The 20,758-nt window shown below is 42.7% G+C and overlaps 1 protein-coding gene across 19 annotated transcripts in view; it reads right to left on the bottom strand.

Annotated features, from left to right (window-relative positions):
* CEP112 (centrosomal protein 112) overlaps nt 1-14,608 on the bottom strand; it is a 420,211-nt gene extending 405,603 nt beyond the window's left edge. For 4 of the 19 annotated variants that reach the window (XM_082441870.1, XM_082441871.1, XM_082441891.1 and 1 more), the window contains exons 1-4: nt 14,443-14,598; nt 8,237-8,350; nt 5,109-5,299; nt 3,506-3,678 (exon numbers count right to left, since the gene is read on the bottom strand). In XM_082441870.1, coding sequence (XP_082297996.1) covers nt 3,506-3,678; nt 5,109-5,299; nt 8,237-8,342 — 470 coding nt within the window. In that variant the 5' untranslated portion in view covers nt 8,343-8,350; nt 14,443-14,598. Of the gene's footprint in view, nt 1-3,505; nt 3,679-5,108; nt 5,300-8,039; nt 8,178-8,236; nt 8,357-10,849; nt 11,895-11,925; nt 13,681-14,429 lie in introns of those variants that run through there. The other 15 variants (XM_082441873.1, XM_082441889.1, XM_082441874.1 and 12 more) reach the window with 14 other exon arrangements.
* Nucleotides 14,609-20,758: the final 6,150 nt, after the last annotated feature.

The following is a 20,758-nucleotide window of genomic DNA, read 5'->3' as shown; positions in this document are numbered from 1 at the left end:
GATACACACCAAACTGTTGATGCCAACTACCTCTCGTGAGGGAAGCGAAGTGAGAACATGGAGAGAAGGGCTCTTTTTACCCTTCATAGTTCTACATTGAGACTTTTACAAAGAGCATGTACCATACACAGACTGTATAATTTTCTAAAATGAGCATAAACCTGTATCAGTCATCTACTGCTGCATAACCAATTGCCACAGACGTAAGAGCTTTAAACGACACACACATTTTCTCATAGTTTCTGTGGGTCAGAAGTGCAGGTGCAGCCGAGCTGAGTCCTCTGCTTAAGGCCACACACGGCTGCTGCCATCAGGGTTTGCCCAGAGCTGGGTTCTCATCTGGAGACTCAATGAGGGAAGAGTCTGCTTCCCCACTGTCACGGTTGTCAGCAGCTTCCGTTCCTTCTGGGTATGGGATTCACGGCAGCCTGCTTCTTCAAGCCAGCAAGGAAAAGACAGCAAGCCTCTAGAGCCAGTCTGCCAGCAGGGCAGAGTCCTATGTATCGCAATGTATTCATGGAAGTGACAGCCCATCACCACTGCCATATTCTATTGGCTAGAAGCCACTCACAGGTCCTGCCCACACTCAAGGAGGAGGAACTGTACAAGGCTGTCAACACCCAGAGCAGGATCTCGGGGCCCTCTGAAACTCTGTGTACCACAAAGACAGTTAGGATCTTTACCGTCTCTCAATGGTAAGCACCTGAAAGATGACTGGGAAGTAATTTACATGGATGTATCTCACGGTTGTCTAAGTGAAATTAACCAAACTGCACAGGGAGGAGATCTATGTCTACGGTTTCATTAGTAACATTTTGTAAAACCATGCTCCAAATTCAAATATAATTCAAGTATTTCATTGTCAAGAAAAGCAGCAGCTATTTGACATTAAACACAATAAAATATCTCTAATAAAATGGCAAGGCAATTTGGAAAGTGGTTTTTCTAAAATAAACCATGGGTAATAACATAAGCTTACACCAAGAACTATGAAAAAGGAAAGCAAAGGATAAAACCAGGACAGGACTAGTTATGTGTTGAAACTGTCTGAAGTGAAATGCTAAGTTTACTAGTGTGCAATGTGTATTTGGTGGAAAAAAGCATGATGATAAGCCTGATAGAATATGACCTCATAATACTTCTAATGTGTCTAGAATGAGGCTACATGCCATATCCTACAGGAAGAATAAAGGTAAAGGAAAGGTGCCATCTCTATTGAATAGGGAGTCCTAACAAAGAGGCTTCAAAAGGACTCTGCATCTTTAATAATATAAAAAGGCTAGGACACAAACAGCATAATCTAAAATGCCATTAGAAATACTTCACATACAAAAAGGTCTAAGTAAAGCAGGATTTTATAAAGTGATCAAAAAAGAAACACTAAGGGGGAAAATCTTTTAAGATTAAAGGGGACGTTCAAAGGACAAGTTGAAGTGGTTGTAACATTTATGAGGCAGCCTTAAACTTCAGTTCTAATTAACAATCAATTATTCACTACAGAAACATACATGTGTCAAATATTATAAGCCTCTTAAACTTTTTAAACAATGTCTTGCAGAACGGAGGAGATGTATTAGGTCAACACGAGCAGATTCTAACTTTTTCAGCAGCACAGTATGACCACTCAGAGCAAAGGAACAACTTCAGAAAAAAATATGAAGACAGACCATCAATAGATTCCACCACCACTACTGATCTGATCTCACACATTTTGTATTTGGTCTTAAATCAATTGTATTGCCTTTAGATGAAGTAAATGTTAGTTTTATTTTTAAGTGCCTTCATGTACGTAAAATTACAAATATCTGTTAATTAATGTATGTGCAAATTCAAATTTTTAAATAGATCAAGTTAAATTAAGAGAAGCATGTAAGTAAAGATACCCCTGAGTTTTGTTTTTGCAGCCCTACTTGGCCTTGGCCTTAGTGAAATTCTAGCACTCGACTAGAAAGAGACTTGCCTTTTCCAGTTGCTTCATTGTCTTTACTAATTGCATTGTTAAAAATATAAAAAGGTTAGGACACAAACAGGGCATCTCTGTAGCCTATAACCATACATCTCTTAACTTCTTCCAAAATTTATCCTTCCCTCAACTTTTTCTAACAGTACTTTTTGCAAATCCTTGCGAGCCATTCTCTCTGCCACAATATGCCTGTCTCAGAGGGGTTGTGTCCAGAATAAATTCAATGTGTGGCAGTGCCTAACAGCCCATTCACTGACTCGTGTACGCACTCACCAAAAACTAAGACTCATGCCGTTTGTCACAGGTGCCCGCCCAGGGCCAGGCACTGGAAATACCGTGCAGACAGGAAGAACACTGTCCCTGCCGCAGTCTCTGTAAAGAGACCACAATCTCCTTATATCCCCGCTTACTGCTACAAGGCTAACAAAAATTCCACAGTCACACCTCTTCTGCTTCTGAATCTCCTAGGAAGGCAAAAATTAGTATTTAACACCACCTGCTATGGACTCATCTATTCATTCCTTTGCACTCTTCCGAAACATGTCCTTAATTATACCACCTCTTCCTGTTCCATATTAATTTGTTTCCCCTTTCTAATAAAAAAATTTCATATGGACTGGATCTCTTGCTTTATGTTCACCTGTTCTTTTCCACCATAATACCTGAGGTCTGAAAAACATAACCAGACTATATCAACTATGAAGACATTGCAAATTATTAATAAGATTTCTGTATCTTTCAAGGAATAAACTAAAGAAAATTATAGCAGAAAAGAGAGATTACATTGTTAACCTAATCAAATTCCAAAAATTAAAATTACCAAGAGAATGGTGAGGAGTGACGTATGAATTGACACTGTCCAATATTTTAACATTTCAGGGAACAGTGCCAAAGGTAAAACTCAAAATCTGATAAAAGTCCAATTTAAATCTATCCGTCCTAAAGGCCAAAAGTTATACTACAGCAACAATTGTTTTATTGTGTACTTAAAAAACTCAGAAGTTCACTTTTATTTGTTCTAAAAATCCTATTTAAGCTTAGTACTCTAGTAAGAAAGCACAGTTTAATAGGGTTTATGTTTGCATTCATTATTTTATTAAATCAAAACGAATACTGTTCAATGAGGGGGAAAGGAGAAAAATTCAAGCATAAGCTTCAAGATGGATATGGAGAATGTTATATTTGGTTGAAGTCAGTGAAATGTTCTTAATTCATGCTTGTCATAAAGGAAAACAGAGAATTGTGTCATTTAAAGATTTTCAGGCACCACTTTCCAAGCAATGGAATAGATACAAATATTTAACATATATCCAAAAAGCAGCTAAAAACATAATATAATCTTGAATATACAATAAATGGAAAAGCAAAACTGTTATTTTACCTATACAACATGCCTTCATAGCCCTCAACTTCACAGCAAAAATATAAAGTAAACCAACTACTTACCATTAAAAAAAAACATGGAAAAATGGAATGTATTAACCAGTTCCAAAGACAGGCTAAATAATGAAACACACTTGAAACCCCAAGTTCATGGCGTACCTGTGGACATGGGTCGGCGACTGTACCAAAGAGCAATCTTCTCCAGAAGAAAGCGTCCGTGATTCGCTGAATCTGCGCTCACCGTTCCCCAGCTCACCCATCACCCAGTCTGGTAATCCTTCTGGGCTGGACCCTTTGGCTTGTGCTGGATTTGGTTCATCAAAATAGATGGACTGATTTTTAAAAATTAGAAAAATTATTCTTTCAAAATGTACTATATGAGATAATCAGTTAAGATTTCCATCAAGTTTAGTGACAACCTTTCAAATACTCAAATTCAATTACATAAAAATATATAAAAATGTATCATTCAATGAAATATTAAAATACATAAAATGGATAACTTATTTACATTTTAGTTGTGCTGTATAAGAAATCTGATAAATGATAAAATTACATGACAGATACATCTAATAATAATGATTTATATTACAAAAGGCATATTAGCTGTATGAAAAGATAAGTGAAAAGTTCTTTTTAAATCTTGTGCTCTCCTATTTCTTTCTGTGATCATTAACTACTCTGCACACACACACACACACACACACACACACACACACACACATCAGTAGGCAGAGAAACCAAAATCAATAAAAATCCGAAATAAAAATTAGGAATCTCTTCATCTAGGAACAACAGACTTGAAGACCTAGAATTTAGTTGCCACAAGCTAGCTGAAAAATCCAAGACAGGTCTCTAGGCCTTTACATGATTAACATTTGTAAAATAAAGCCCTTTCCTACAATTCCATAAAATGAGTGTGAAAGGGAAAGCATGATACAATACACTCATATTTCAACATCTGAATCTGTTTCAGAAAATGTTCTACCTTCGGTCATTAAGAATAGATGGACCGGGACTTCCCTGGTGGCGCAGTGGTTAAGAATCCGCCTGCCAATACAGGGGACACAGGTTCGAGCCCTGGTCCGGGAAGACCCCACATGCCGTGGAGCAACTAAGCCCGTGTGCCACAACTACTGAGCCTGCGCTCTAGAGCCCGCGAGCCACAACTACTGAGCCCACGTGCCACAACTACTAAAGCCCGTGCACCTACAGCCCATGCTCTGCAACAAAAGAAGCCACCACAATGAGAAGCCCGCACACCGCAACGAAGAGTAGCCCCTGCTCGCTCCAACTAGAGAAAGCCCACGCGCAGCAACGAAGACCCAATGCAGCCAAAAATAAATAAATAAATTTTTAAAAAAACTTTAAAAAGTCATTCAATCCAACCTCTCATTACATTAAATAATACATATAGAAAAGCTTAATAAACTAGAATTTACTGACATCCATAAATTATTACATAATCCAGTGAAAATTAGTGGGAAATTAAGGCTCAATATTTAAAAATTCATTTTAATTTTTTTAGAAATATTGTAGAATACTGCAGGATGACTAAATCAATTAAGTATGGTTCCATTAGAGCTCAACATCTGATTTCCATTCAAGGTGAGAAAAAACTGAATCAGGGAGCAAAAAACTAGTTTTAGCTAACATATTATCTAGGACTTGTAACTTAATAATATGACCATTCCCAAATGGGATGATAAATTGACACTTCTAGAGAAACAAACTAACGCATCTTTTGGTCAAAGACACCTACCATGTACGAAGGTAAAGTTTTCAGCGTCCCTGGCTCAGGGCGGTGGGTGAAAGGGCCCTCGAGAGCCCCTCGCCTGAGCATGTGCAGTAAGAGCTTTGCGTACAGATTCCGATTCCTCCTGCCTGTGACTCCCGCTCCTGTTCCTGAAGGCTCACACAGTTTTCTAATCCAAAGTGCACACCTCTGCCGCTCTAGAAATACACAGGGGCTGTTAGAGACTTGAGTTCTCAGAAAATAAAACATTACATTAAAGACCCATAAAACATCCGCTCTAGCCTGCAGCAGGGGTTGGCGGACAGCAAATATTTTAGGTTTTGCAGCCATATGACATCTTCCCAACTCTGCCGCTGCAGCATGAAAGCAGCCACACACCATTCACACCACACGTCACCGAATGGTTATGGCTGTTTTCTAATAAAACTTTACAAAAAAGGCAGCAGACTGGATGTGGCCCAGGGGCTACAGTTTGCCAACCCCTGGTCTAGAGTTTAACTTTATCAATTAACTAGTAATAAGATCTCAGGATTGCTACCAAGTAAATCTCTGAGACAAAAATGTTGCTGTAAAACCATCTCTAAAATAATTTTAGTTGTGTTGAAAACTCTTTCTGTAATTCTCATTATACAAACCAAGAGAAAGAGAACGCAACCTTATTTAGCATTTTAAACCTAATCTAAAATTGAATCTCAAATGTTTTATTTATTAAAACTGGTAATCTTCAGGGATTTGTGGATGATTTATTTAGGAATTTCTTTTAACCTCTCTAAAAATAATTGAGGGTTACATATTTACATGTAATTTTGAAAAATAATTATCCCTTTAAAAGCTACCTTAAAAATGTAGCACAGTTTAATCCACATATAATGACCTATTGACTATCTTATCTTACCTCAACACAGAATTGTTTTTAGGTCTCAGGAAAACCATTTTGACATTAATCTTTTATCAGTCTAACTCAATTTGAGGATTATATATCTAACACAAATCACAAATCTGCTTCAATCTCTTAGTTTCTAAAGGTCATATTCATTTATTGTTTTACCTACAAAAATCCCTGGGCAGATTTACCACTTTGCTCATACTGGATTTATCACTACAGGTATGAAAGGTAGTCTCTAAATAACTTTTGTATTTTTAGCTTTGAAAATTATATAGTCACGAAACAAACTTCTTGAAATATCGGGCATACTTTGGGCAAAAAAAAATACAAACTAAAACTGATAAACTTCAGCAAACAGTTTTTCAAACTATGTATTTTTATATGCCCTGCAGGAAACTGAAATCCATATAATAGTTGATGAATAGATCTTAGTACAACAACTTGGCTAATGAAAAAAATTAATTCCTCTATTTAAAATAATGGGGAAAACCATTATCAAAAGTAGAATTTAACTATAATGAAATTTAAGTTATTATGAATGTTCAGGTTCTTGACTGGGATGTGAGTTTCTGAGCATTCACTATGAATTAATTACATAAAAGAGGGTCAGGGATGTACCAATACATACTGACAATGAGTCATGAACCAAAGATTACAATTAATCCAATTCTATGTACCCCAAATCCTTTTTTAAAAGAAGATGAGGGACTTCCCTGGTGGCGCAGTGGTTAAGAATCCGCCTGCCAATGCAGGGGACACGGGTTCGAGCCCTGGTCTGGGAAGATCCCACATGCCACGGAGCAACTAAGCCCGCGCGCCACAACTACTGAGCCTGTGCTCTAGAGCCCGTGAGCCACAACTACTGAGCCTGCGCTCTAGAGCCCACGAGTCACAACTACTGAAGCCCGCGCACCTAGCGCCCGTGCTCCGCAACCAGAGAAGCCACCACAATGAGAAGTCACCCCAAGAAGCCCACGCACCACAAGGAAGAGTAGCTCCCACTCGCCCCAACTACAGAAAGCCCACGTGCAGCAAAAACGACCCAATGCAGCCAAAATTAAATTAATTATTTTTTAAAATTGATACTGCAACTTAAAAAAAAAAAAGAAGATGAAATATGAGGATAGTTTGAAGTACATTTATAATGAGAGATTTTAATATACATTTATTCTAATCAGCAGATTTAAGACAAGAAGGAAAAAAAGGCAGTGAGTATCAGAAGAGGACACGGTATAGAAATATCATTAAATACAAATTCAACTAATCATGAATGAGCCACGGGACAGAAAATGCTCATTTTAAGAAGAGCAGAGGAAGAAAGAAGAGGTTACCATCCAACAAGGCAAGAGAAGAAGGCAGAGGAAGAGGCGTGAAGGGAAGACCACGCCAAGCCACCCTCGACTCGGACAGGCTGCAGGCCCTGTCTGGTACGACGGGTGACCACAGAATGCGTTAACTCATACACTACGCTCCCTTTTCCCAACGCAGCTCCCTGGAATAAAGATCTAATATTGAGCTGGCTCCTCATGTTGAATATGAAGTTGACTCAGATACCTCACAGAAACAGGGAACTTGGACAACACTGGGGTAAAAGCCAGTCTCCTGGTCCCACTCCGAACCCTCCTCGCAAAAGCTCCCAAATCAGATTTACCTTTACGGCCAGCCTTGCGCCTACTATGACTCAGAGAATCTTCCTTGCTCCTCAAACTCTCTTCAACTGCTCTCTGATAAACCTTAAATTACCTGAACATCTTTTACTTGAGACAAAGACTCACAGAGGAGAACAGGTTAGGAATTGCAGACAAGTTGGCAACAAAAACTCATTCACACTTGATTTTATTCAGTCAACCAATGAGCATGTAAGACGAACAGATTCTTTTCTGCTTTGATAAACAAAAGGGTCAGAGACAGGTGGACAGCAGGCTCCTGAAACAGGAACCATCTTCATGGTAGGAGGAAAAAGACGCAGGAAAAAACAGTTTCAGCTAACTTTAAAGACCCATGCAATTTAAGCTCATGACGTGTGAGAAGTGGTCTCACAGTAATAATACCTTTCCACAGTTCAGTAGGACATCATGACTAAATTTGTTTACCCTCCAACAGCTCAAGGTAAACAATCCTTTACCAGCTTAAGATGAAAACTGTTATTAAATGAATCTACTTTTCATTTTGAACGTTCATGGATTCGACTAAATAATACAAAGAAAAAAATTAATTTTAAGAACGTAATTTTCAAACATAATCTTACCTGACCTATGGGGTAATTTTAGAACAAAGGGCTTCATATCTACCACAAAGTGATCAAATTCCGCATCCAGCTTCTCCCATTTTTCTTCTTCACTTCCCATTTCCATAATTCAGCCTGTAAAAGATTTAAAATTAAAATATTAAGATCTGTATGCTGAAAACTACAGAACTCATGAAACAGATCAAAGGAAACTCAGTAGTATTAAATACCCCCAAATTGATCTATAGATTTAATGCAATTCCAATCAAAATCCCAGCAGTATTCTTTGTAGACACACACAAGCTGATTCTAAAATTTACGTGGAAAGTTAAAGGAATTAGAATAGCAGAAACAATTCTGAAAAAGAAGAACAAGTTTGGAAGACTCACATTACCTGATTTAAGATGCACGATAAAACTACAGTAGTCAAGACAATGTGGTATTGGTGAAAGGATAAGACACATAGACCAATGGAACAAACTAGAGAGTCCAGAAATTGACCAACACAAATGTGGACAACTGACCCTCGACAAAGGTACAATTCATGGAGAAATGATAGTTTTTACAACAAATGATGCTGTAACTATTGGGGATCCATATGCATAAATAAATTTAAACAAACAACCTCACTCTGTATACAAAAATTAACTCAAAATAAATAACAGGCCTAAGTGTAAAATGTAGAACTATAAAACTCTTAGAAGAAAACATAGACGAAAGTCTTCATGACTTGGGGTTAGTCAAGGATTTCTTAGACATAACACTAAAAGCACTACCTGTAAAAGAAAAAATTGATATTGGACTGTATCAAAATGAAAAATTTCTGTTCTGCAAAGAACTCTTTCCAGGAGTTGAAAAGATAAGCTACAGCCTGGGAGAAAATACTGCAAATCATTTACCTCAGAAAGGACCTATATCAAGAAAACATAAAGAACTTTTAAAACTAAACCATAAGAAAACGAACAACCCAATAAAAGTAATCAGCAAAAAAAAGTAGTTCCTTTACCAAAGAAGATACACAGTTGAGAAGTAAGCAGGTGAAAAAGATGCTTCACATCATTAGTCATTAGAGAAATGCACATTAAAACCACAGTGAGATATCACTACCTGCCTGTTAGGACAGCTGAAATTAAAACGGCAAAGGCCAGCAAGGCTGCTGCGGGCGCAGAACGAGAGGCCTTCTCACGCGCTGCTGGGGGGAACACAACGCGGTGCAGCCGCTGCGGAGGACAGGCTAGCCACTGCCCACCCGGGCACACACACCCCTAGCGGGGGAGCCAGGAACCCCCTCTCGGGCATTTATTCAGGAGAAGCAAAATCTCTATTCGCACAGAAACCCGGATGTACTGTTTCTAGCAGCTTTCTTCTTCTGTAGCCACCAAACCCTGGAAACACCCACGTGTCCCTCCCCCGGGAAATGGATAAACCGCCGTGGCCTCGCCACACAACGAAACAGCGCTCGGGCAGAGGGAGGAAGGAAGCGCCCACGGGCCCCGCCACAGGGGGGAGCGTCCACGCGCGACGACGCGACGCGCAAGGCGCCGTTCCCGGAGGGCCGCGTGCCGGACGGCGACACCCGCTCGTACGGCATCCCCGAAAGGGCAAAAGCCGCAGGCACACGGAACAGCTCGGCGGCGCGCTGGGTTAGCACTGGGGCGCACGGAGGGCACACGGGGCGCTGCGATCGTCCCGCGCGCCTTGTGCGCCCGAGGTCATCAAAACCCATTCTGAGTCTGTGTAAAACTTCATCACACTGCACGCCAAGAAAGCGATTTTAAGCGTACGTAAATGTAAAATGTTTAACTTCCACCAAAAGACGTAAAATACTGGTCCTCGTACTTCTTCCTAATCAGGAAGAAAACCACTGAATATGAAGGGGGTGGACCCCCAAACTCAGGCACAGAGCTTCTGACAAAATGTCTTCCGTTAAAAATATACCCAACAGCCCACATGTTCCTCTCAGGTTCGAAATGCCTTGGTAAGGATGCGCACCATCTCCACGCCATGCACGGTCCCCAAGCTGTCATGTGTCCAGTTTACAAACCACATGTTTGGGGAAAGGCTCCGGTGTGCCCCGTCGGCGGCCCTGCTCCACAGACGCCCTCCCTCTGCTCAGCGGGCCCCTAACGTTCCCCGGGGTTGCCCACCTCAACACCAGCAGCCCCTGCGCGGACGGCCCTGTCCCCGGCCCCTGTGCGTCCGCCCGCCGGCCGTCCCTCGCAGCCCGCGGCTCCCTCGGGGACCAGCGCGCCCCGCCGGGGGTCTTCCCCCCGCTCCGGCGGGCACCGCCCCCAGCCACGGCTCTCGCAAGCCCGCCCCCAACGCCCCTCTCATGAGGCCCCCGCTGGCGGACCGGACGCAGCGCTCCCCCCGCATCGCTGCCGCCCACCAAAATCCCCTCCGGCCGATCGGGCTCGTTTCCTCCCTATTCCGCAGGGCAGCGACCGCTCGACACCGTCCTTCGCTCCTCAGCTGAAGGTCTGCTGGAGGAAACGGGCACCGCCCTGAGGTCCCACCGGAATCCTCCGTTTTCTCCCATTTCGCCCTCCGCAAGGCAGCCCTGAAACTTTTACCAGCCCTCTCCAAGCCCCTAAGCCGTTCCAGCTCCCCTGACCCTCCACGTGGGAAGCTCACCTCCTCCTGGGAGGAACAAGGCCTGCTCTTCCCTCCACCTCCCAACTCGCCTCCTCGGGAGCACATCCTCACGTGCTCGGCCCCGCGTCGGAAGCGCTGAGCATCCGCCCTGCCGCCCAGACCTCCATCGCTGTCAGGGGCCTCGTCGCTGTTTCCCACCGACTCCTTCCCCTCCGCCGTCCCCATTCGCTAAGCCCCGTGAGCCAACACAGCAACAAACGCTCCGAAATGTCTCAGAACCTGCCCGTGGGCCTCTTCTCACCGCCGCCCTCTCAGAGCAAGCCCTCCCCACCGCCGACGCACCCGAACTCTCCCTGCTGCAGACCTCACTGGCACCAGAGATGTCCCAAGTACAAAGCTCCGCTCATCACTTCCTGTCTCCACCGCCCACTGCCACGGGACAGGATCCAAACCCGAAGTTAGGCCTGCCAGGGCCTTTGCCTTCTGAGCTCCCTACACACACGCGCACACGCACACACGCGCACAGATGACCATGCCCCACCGGTGAACTCCCTGCCTTTCTACAAACACTCCAAGCCCTTCCTTACAGGATCACACAGGCGGTCCCCCTGCATGGAGACATCAGCAAATGCAGCTCAGACATCACTTCAGAGTAGAGCTTGCCCCACACATCCCAGACTCATCTCTCCATCTCAGTGTGTACTGCTCACATCTGTGCCACGGCATTCATCACGCTGTTACCTTTTTCTTACACATCTGTGTACGATTCACAGGTCTGCCACCATCTGTGAGATGCTCCTGAAAGGCAGGGACCGTGACTGACACATCTTAGTAGGTACCCAGCACATTCCACGGCACATAATAGAAGCTGAAGAATCGACTGGTAAATAAAAGCTAACTAAAGGGATTAATGTCCTACTTTTACATGACTAATACAGGCAAACCTCAGAAATATTGCAGGTTCAGTTCCAGACCACGGCAATGAAGCAAATATCGCAATAAAGCGAGTCACATGAATACTGTGCTTTCCCAGTGCACATAAAAGGTATGTTTATGCTATACTATAGTCTATTAAGTGTTCAATAGCATTATGCTAAAAAAATGTACATACCTACCTTAATTAAAAATTACTTTATTACTAAAATAAAAGTTATCCATCATCTGAGCCTTCAGCAATTCATAATCTTTTTGGGGGTGGAGGGTTTGAAATATTGCGAGAATTACCAAAATGTGACCCAGAGACACAAAATGAGCAAACGCTGTTGGAACATGGCACTGGTAAACTTGCTCAAGGCAGGGCTGCCACAAACCTTCAATCTGTAAAAAACGCAAAAGCGTAATAAAGCAAAGCGCAATAAAACAAGGTATGCCTGTGGTTGTTTTTTCTTTTAAAAAAAAATGCTGTTCTGAGTACCAAATAGGTCCTCTAGAATAGAAATACTATTGCCCTTAATTCTATTTACCAAAACTGGTCGTTGTACCTTCTGCATTACAGTAGAAGAAACATATTTCAAATTCAAGACTTGGTTAAGATAAATTTTTATTTAAGTGCATTTTCTGATTGGTTAGTTGGCTTGGTGTTATTTGGTTGCTAGGTTTTGTTTTGCATTCCTACAATAACTAGCTGCATTCATACATAACTCCATCAGTTATGTACCTGGTAACAGAAGGCTATGATACCACTGCTGGATGTTAGATCATAAAGCTGAAAAGCAACTCTTCAAGTGGATGAACAAACAAATGGAAACTCATAAACCCAGAATTTTAAGCACAGCTTTGACCTGGAAGTGTACTTCCAGGCTTCAACAGTTCATCCTGCCCACGTACTCTAACATCTGCCTGAGAGCACCTGTAGCTAGGGCTGAAACAAAAAGATTCCGAATAATCACTAATTCTCAACAAATCTTTGACACAGGCAGGAGATGTTAGTGTTTAGAGGAAATGAAAACTCAGTAAAAAGACCCAAAGTCATGAAATTAAACATAAAGCTCAGACTAAAATTCTGAAACCATTAGCTCTCAGATCCATCATATCTGACCTCTTGGCCATTTAAATATGAATCAGCAATATCTCCAAATAATAAGGAAGTTGGAGAAAAATAAAAGACAATCATAATTGCTATAATAACATGCAATACTGGAGTACACATTTTTTTTTAAAGCACAATAAAAAATCAGTGTGACACTTGGTAAAAGCTAAAACTCAGCTTTTCCTTATCCCTTATTTATTCTCCAACAAAATGAAAAAAAATTAAGCTATCGTTCCAAACTTTCAAGGAATTCTTGCTACACAAATTACATCTTATAAGTAGGTTATATCTACTTAGTCCCAGCTAATCAATAAGTTTTATTACGATTTATTAGAATTGCAGATTTAAATTATTAGAATTAAAAAATAAGGAAAGCTTAGGTTTGACTTAGGTTTAAAATACTTAGAGCGTGCCTGCCAGTCACATGAAGTAGTGCAAACGCAAAAAAGAAGTAAACTGGGTGAGTCTTGCTTGTAGCGATGATACAGTTGGATCATGTCTTTTATCTAACTCACCGGCACTGTCTCTTTTTAAACCTGTGTCTATGTGGACAGCTACAAAACGGGCTCAGACCTCCTCAAGGTGCTGAGCAGTCACAGGGGTCAGCAAAGTATAAGCGGGCCGCAAACACTAAAGGTCCTGGGAAAGCAGCCACGCCGCTCAGCAAGGAACCCACCCCACATACATCAGGCCCCAAATAAACACACCCCTCAAAGTTGCATAAAGTCAATTTTGTTCAACCAAGCCATACTTTAAACAGATGGCGGGCCATTACACAAAACTTGAAAACCGTCCTCCGGTACATGAAGCTGGTTTACAGGTGCCTGTTTCACCCGGCTCGCCCTTCTGGGTGTTTGGACAGTTACCGAGCACTGACCGCGCCCCGGCATCACCCTGGAGACGGGGGAGCACGCCGAGGCCTCGGGGGGCCAGTGACGGCCCGGGGGCCCCAGAAACGGGCGGCTGGGCCGCAGCCTGAGCCGTGCGGGGCGGCTCGTGCCCCCGCACCGGCCTTTTCTATCCCGTGTCCACGCCCCTGTAAACAGGGAGGGCGCACGACCCTCACTCAGCACACAGGCCGCTCGCATGGACGTCCCTCGTCCCTCGAACACTCGGACCCGGGACACTGGGTCGTGCCCGGCGGGCCGGCGGCGGGCCGGGCCTCCCGGGGGCCGCCCTCCCACCCCGAGGGCCCAGGACGCCGTCCGGCTCCGGGGGGAAGTGCTCCCGCCGGCCTGAGACCAGGGCCGCGACCCGGGTGAGGCGGGGCGGCGGGGGGTGAGCGGGGACCCGGGCCGAGGCCCCGCCGCGTCCGCGCGCACACGTCTCACGGGCGCGACCCCGTCAGGTGCCCGAACCCCGACATGCTGACCCGCCCCAACTTTCTCAGAGCCTCCCCGCCCTCCTCGGCCCGGACTCCAGTCCGCCCGCGAAGCAGCGGCCGCCCGCGCCCAGAGGCCCCCGCGGCGCGCGCCCCACAGGCCTGGAGAGAGGCCCGGGCCCGCCCACGGAGCGACCGCTCCCCGCGCAAAATTCCACCCGAGAACCCGCGTGTGGGGACCCCGGAGGGGAAATCGGAAAAACGAGAACCTGGCGCCCCTACGTGCAAGCTTTCCGAGCGGCCGCCGCCGTCGCCGCCGCCGCCACAAAAAGGTTTCAAATCCGTGCGGGCGCAGCGGTCGCAGCCTCACAGCAGGCCCAGAGGGTGGGGGGAGCCGGCTGGGCGGCGGGACGGGGGGAGGTGCTCAGCTCACAGGCCCCGCCCCCTTCCCCACGCCTACGGCCGCGGCCGCGCGCGGCGCCGTTGTCATGGCGACGCTCGGGGCCTCTGCTGCCCCGCCCAGCCGGCCGGGGACGGGGACTTCCGCACTCGCGTTTCCCCGGCCCACAGGCCGCGCGGCGCCGTTGCCCTGGCGACGCTCCGGGCCTCTGCTGCCCCTGCCTAGCAGGTCGGGAGCAGGCACGTCGGCGCTCGCGTTTCCCCGCCCCGCTGCGCCGGGCGGCGTTGTCATGGCGACGTCTCGGCCCTCAGCGCAGCTTCCGGCTCGCTTTCCAGCCTGGCGGCCCCTAGACCAATCCCAGGCCTAGACTCCCGGGATGACCCGACCACGCACTGGACACTGCTGCCTTCGGGCATCCCACTCGGACAGTAGCTTGTGAAAACTTTAGGGGCTGTAGAGAAAGAACGGGTAAAGAGCAAAGAACATGGGGTTGTAGTAGGATATTCACAGAGGGTGGACAGACGACATTGAAAGAATCTAAAGAACTGAGAATTTACTGCCCGGTATCTCACAACCCAGAGGTGAATACCGTTGAATTAAAGGAGAAAATGAACACTGCTTTTTTTTTTGCATTCATAACTATCCAAGATCTAAAAAAACTTACCCCAAATTCCGAAGATGCTGAAATAATATGAAAAGGCTTTGTGTTTACCAATTTTGGATAGAATAACAAGATCAAGAGGAAAATGTATTTTTGCTGCTCCCAGGAAGTCTCATCCACCTCGGGGCAGTCTCCATGTCTGCATTGCTATGTTGTGGTTTTCTTTGGTCTTCTGTTACATTTCTGGAAAGGCTCTGAACTATATATATATTTTAAAATACCGAACAGAAACAAAATTTAAATTGTAAAAACACTCACTTAAATGAAATTCAGTTTACCACTGTTTTTCATGTAATTTCACACAGGATTCCTTCTGCAATATCTGCAATACACGCAGTGTGATGCCAAATCTAACATAAACACAGCTTGAAGCGTCTTTTCAATTTTCCAAAAGAAAATAGAAGATTCATTCATTTGTAACTAGTTACTTTCAAGCTTCCAGAGGGAAGTCATATTCTTTCCAAGGTGCTTTTTCAAACCCTCCCACTGGAAGTAACAGTTTTTCCCACCAACGGTTTTTCATGGTTTCAGTGACAAATTATGAAAGCTAAGGAAAAGAAGAGGTATGAAATACTTTTAGGAATGTTTAGTTTCTCAAAAGCATATTTGAACATGTTTATAGCTAAAGAATGATGGGTAATTCAGTCATCTGCACAGAGAATCTGGGGTGCAAAACCCACACATGCAATTGCAGGAATTTGACCACCCAATGAAGAGGTTCAAAACCATGCTGCTGGAAGAAAATGAAATGAATTTTACAAATGACGTCTAAATGAAGACTAGCAGAAAAGTAGAAGAAGAAAAAAGGGGATTGAGGGGAAAAATGTAACAAAGTCAAGTTCATCTAAGAAAAAATTGCAGCAGAAAAAAAAATATATGACTTAAAAGGTTAAAAAAGTTAAGAAGGTAAATTTCTTAAAATAATTTCTATATTTAGGTGAAAGTAAGAAGAGAAAAATCTCCTTTTACATTTTCAAGAACTAGGAGGTTGTCACTATATATATATATATATATATACATACACATATATATTAAAAAATTAAGATATGCACATAGGATTTTTATAGTTATTTATGTAATACATACGTAGCTGGGATGCCAACTGGAACCTGAGCTGTGTTGACCATTGGATTCAAGCTTATGTGTCATGTTTAGAGAACAGGTAGACGATGGCCATTGGAAATCTCCTTCCATGACAACCAAGGAAACTTCTAGAAAGTAACTCACCCTAGGTGACAGTAAGCAGATCTGGTTCAATAACAGTACACAAACATTGAATGGACAGGTGGTTCCACATAAAGTACTAGCCATGGGTTGACTTCCAACTCTCCTCCTTTGCTTGTAACAGAGTGATTCCCAGTCTTTTAAGGTGAAGATTTTCCTTTGAGAATCTTAAAAAGCTATACCTCTCCGGCCCCCCGTACTTCACCACCACTAAATGCCCACATGCCCAAAAATATGAGTACAAATCAAAGGGTTCCCCAAATTTCTCAAGTCCATCCACGGAACCTAGGTTAAGAACTTCTGCCCTATGGATTCTATATCCATTTAAACATTGAGAACAGAAGCTATAGCAGCACTCTTGTCCTTAATTTCTGAAGATATTATGGACAAACTCAGTACAGACATCACTGCGCTCAACTCTTGGCTCCAGCGACCTCAGGGCAGGCATTAGTAAAAAGCAGCAGCAGCAGGGATGCCTTCAGCGAGCATCAGAGGCAAGAAATGAGAAAAATATCCTCACAGCTACACACACTCGGAGAAAACCAGATGATGCCCACCGTCTGGTGGTTTAGGAAGATGCAGAGCACACGTGAGCCCCACCCTGGGAATACTTGGGAGGAAATATCTGGAATCAGAGTCCCTTCAGGGACCCCAAGGGTGAAGACAGGTAAATACTCTGTTGTAAACGTTCCAGTGTAGCCAGCCCCAAGCTTGTGTGGCCTGAAAAATACTGTTTCACATGAAGGTTTTATGGCCACAAACCTATGGCAACCAATTAATATGACTTCTATGTCTAGTTATTTCATAAAGGATAATAATTTGTCAACTCAATATACATTTATTGAACGTCTAGTATGTGTAGATATGTTTTAACGGAATGTTTCTTCTACCACGAATGTTCCGACAGCTCAACCTAAGCGTCACTTTCTCAGAGAGGCCATCAGTGCTTCTCAAACCACCCCTTATTCTCTTTCAAAGCCCACTGCTCTTTATCTTCACTGCCTTTATCGAAATTTGTAATCAAATATTAGCTGATATTAAAGATCTTTTTAAAATGTCTATAGGACTTCCCTGGTGGTCCAGTGGTAAAGAATCGGCCTTACAATGCAGGGGACGTGGGTTCGATCCCTGGTCAGGGAAGTAAGATCCCACATGCCACAGGGCAACTAAGCCTGCGTGCCACAACTACTGAACTCACGCACCTCAGCTAGAGCCCCCGTGCCGCAAACTACAGGGCCCACGCGCTCTGAAGCCCACACGCCACAGCTAGAGAGAGAAAACCCACCGCCACAACTAGAGAGAAGCCCGCGCGCTGCAGCGAAAGATCCCACATGCCTCGACGCAGATCCCACGTGCCGCAACTGGGACCCAACGTAGCCAAAAATAAAAGTAAATAAATAAATAAATAATAAATAAATCTAAAAATTTTTTTAAAAATAAAATGTCTATAGGTTCCATCAGGACAAGGACCATATCTGCTGGGTTTTACCATGGCAGACCCAGAGTTCCTAGCACTGAGAGGCAATCCATACATGTTTATTGAACCAAAGAATTACCTCAGATGGGTCTTTCGTGCTTCTCTCTGTACCTGGAGTGGAATGTGGCCCCCATAGCTCCCTGCTATGGTAGAGTCCAAATTTCTTTCTAAGCGAGTGAGTCTGACTGATCTAATGTGAATCAGGAGACCACGCTTAGTCGGATCAGGTAAGGTCAGGAGACTGGGCATCCCAACATATAAACATGACTTTGTCAGCTCACTCTTGTGCTTAGGGGAGAGTAGCGGGGGTTCTTTTCTCAGAGAAGGGGATGGATGAGTTACCTCAAGTGGTTCCAACTATAACAGAGCTTCAAGAGTTGGGAGGACAGAGGTGAGCTTCTTCCCTCCAAAAGTTTACAGTATAGTAGGAGGTAGTAACACAAATACCGAATAACCGTATTTAGAGTCAGATTATGCCACCTGGTTTAAAATAATATGTTACGGGAATAGAGAGGAGATTAAGAAAACACATTACCGTGATTATAAAGTTACCATATGGAAATATATACTGAACCTTGTTTTATCTTTGGTTTTAAAAAGGTATTGAAATTGAAACATTATTTCCATTGGAAATGTTATTTCCTATCAGCCACAAATGACTTAAATAAAAATAGAAGGTTTGTTTCAAAAACAAATTAATGGTTTACCTCAATATTTAAAAATCAAATGGTAACGTAGTTGATAATGATAGGATAAACATGACCCTGAAAACAATTTTTCTTTCCCAGGTGGGAAGTTAATTATGCTATACTTCTCAAGTTGAAAGGGATCTATTTTATTTTCAAAATATAAACTTAAAATTAAGAATTAGTCTAGATAATACTGAGCAATGTGAAGTCAATGATTCTCTACATAAAACTTGGGACAATGTGACTTTTACTAATTAGAAAGATAATTTTTCATAGATATTTTGAGCTAGGCCTGCATTTTGTTGTAAGTATTAAATCTGATTATCCATATATTTCAAAATCCTGTTCTATAAAACTATAGTAACTGTAGCAGAGACTAGAGGTTACCTCCATTTTGTTTAAGCTACTGTTATCTGAATTTTCTGTTTATATAAAGTCAAATTTAAGCCTGATACAGTAATTTACTTCTCTCAACTTTAAATTATATGCATATAAAACATATGTTTCCTAAAGGCATTCTTTCATACCTTAATTTCAATACCAAATGTATAAGTCTACAGTAATAAATGTATTACTAATATTACTCACAGAAAATGAGTTACAAATTAGTTTACAAGCCATTCTACCAATTTACACACGTACCATACACACAGACAAGGGAAAACAACTTGTAAGGATGTGAATCAAAGGTGGACAAGGATTCTCTAGGAAATGAAATTAAAGATGATTTAAGTCCCGTCAATTTTACTTCCTAGATACCCTCAAATCTCTCCAAAAAATAGCTCTATTTTTAGAAGACGTTGACTTAGACATAAAATTATGAAATTCACCGTAGTCTTCTCCTCTCAAACATTTTGGGTTTGTTTTTTTTTTTTCATAAATTTATTTATTTATTTTTGGCTGTGTTGGGTCTTCATTGCTGCACGGGCTTTCTCTAGTTGCAGCGAGCGGGGGCTACTCTTTGTTGAGGTGCGTGGGCTTCTCACTGCAGTGGCTTGTCTTGTTGCAGACCACGGGCTCTAGGCGCGCGGGCTTCAGTATTCGTGGCACGTGGGCTCAGTAGCTGTGGCTCGCGGGCGCTAGAGCACAGGCTCAGTAGTTGTGGCGCACGGGTTTAGTTGTTCCGTGGCATGTGGGATCTTCCCATACCAGGGATCGAGCCCGTGTCCCCTGCATTGGCAGGCAGATCCTTAACCACTGCGCCACCAGGGAAACCCTCTCAAACATTTTGGAATCGAGGTTACAATAGCTTCAGTGTGAAGTTATCCAGTAGTTTGAAGGATTGTGAATAATAAACACATTGCAAAGCAAGTACAAGACACAAAAACAAATGTTAGTGACTTTGGATCACTGAGGTGGATTATCAGGCAGTTATTTCCCCTTACTATCAAGAATAATCAAGAGTTAACTGTAAAGAGAAACAAAATTTTTCTTCCTCAGCTGAGATTTTTGAATTGCGTATTTTTTTCAGGTTATAAAAGTTTTGATGATATTATACGGAAATTGGAAAACACTGAAAGGTTTAAAGAAGAAATAAAAATTAATTCTACCATTAAGGAATAGCCACTATTAACAACTATAAATATATTCTCAAATCTTATACATATGTATATGATCGCTTTAGTGTCTATTTTTGCATCATTTGGATATAACATAATTTGCTTAATTATTTTCCTGTGATTGGATATATGTTATTAGCAATTTTTGGCTCTTATATAATACTGCAATAATTATCTTTTAATATATACATCTCAGTTGAAGTTTCAACTATCTCCATAAAAGATATTCCTACAGGCATGAATGAAATTAAAGCTTTTGATCAGTACTGCCAAATTGCTTCCTGGAAGTGTTTTGCAAATTTGCAGTTCCACTCAAACAGTCCCTGAGAGTGGATGTCTCACATTAACAATTTTTCTAATCTGTGCTAATTGTATATATAAAAATAGTATCTCTTTTTAATTTGTGTTTTCCGCTATTAGAAAAGCTGAAATATTTGAACATCTCTATTAGTCCTTTTTTAAAATTCTTCCACAAAGTGTCCTCTAGTCCTTTGCCCATTTTGGGGGGAAATTTCACATGTTATACATATCTTCCATATCTTAATCTATTGTTTCAAAATCAGCAAATGGCTCTGTACACAGTACTGA

The sequence above is a fragment of the Balaenoptera physalus genome, assembly GCF_965194825.1.
Source record: "Balaenoptera physalus genome assembly, chromosome: 20".
In the NCBI taxonomy this organism is placed as follows: Eukaryota; Metazoa; Chordata; class Mammalia; order Artiodactyla; family Balaenopteridae; genus Balaenoptera; species Balaenoptera physalus.
The sequence above is the reverse complement of the archived record's forward strand: the minus strand, read 5'-3'. Positions and strand labels throughout refer to the sequence as shown.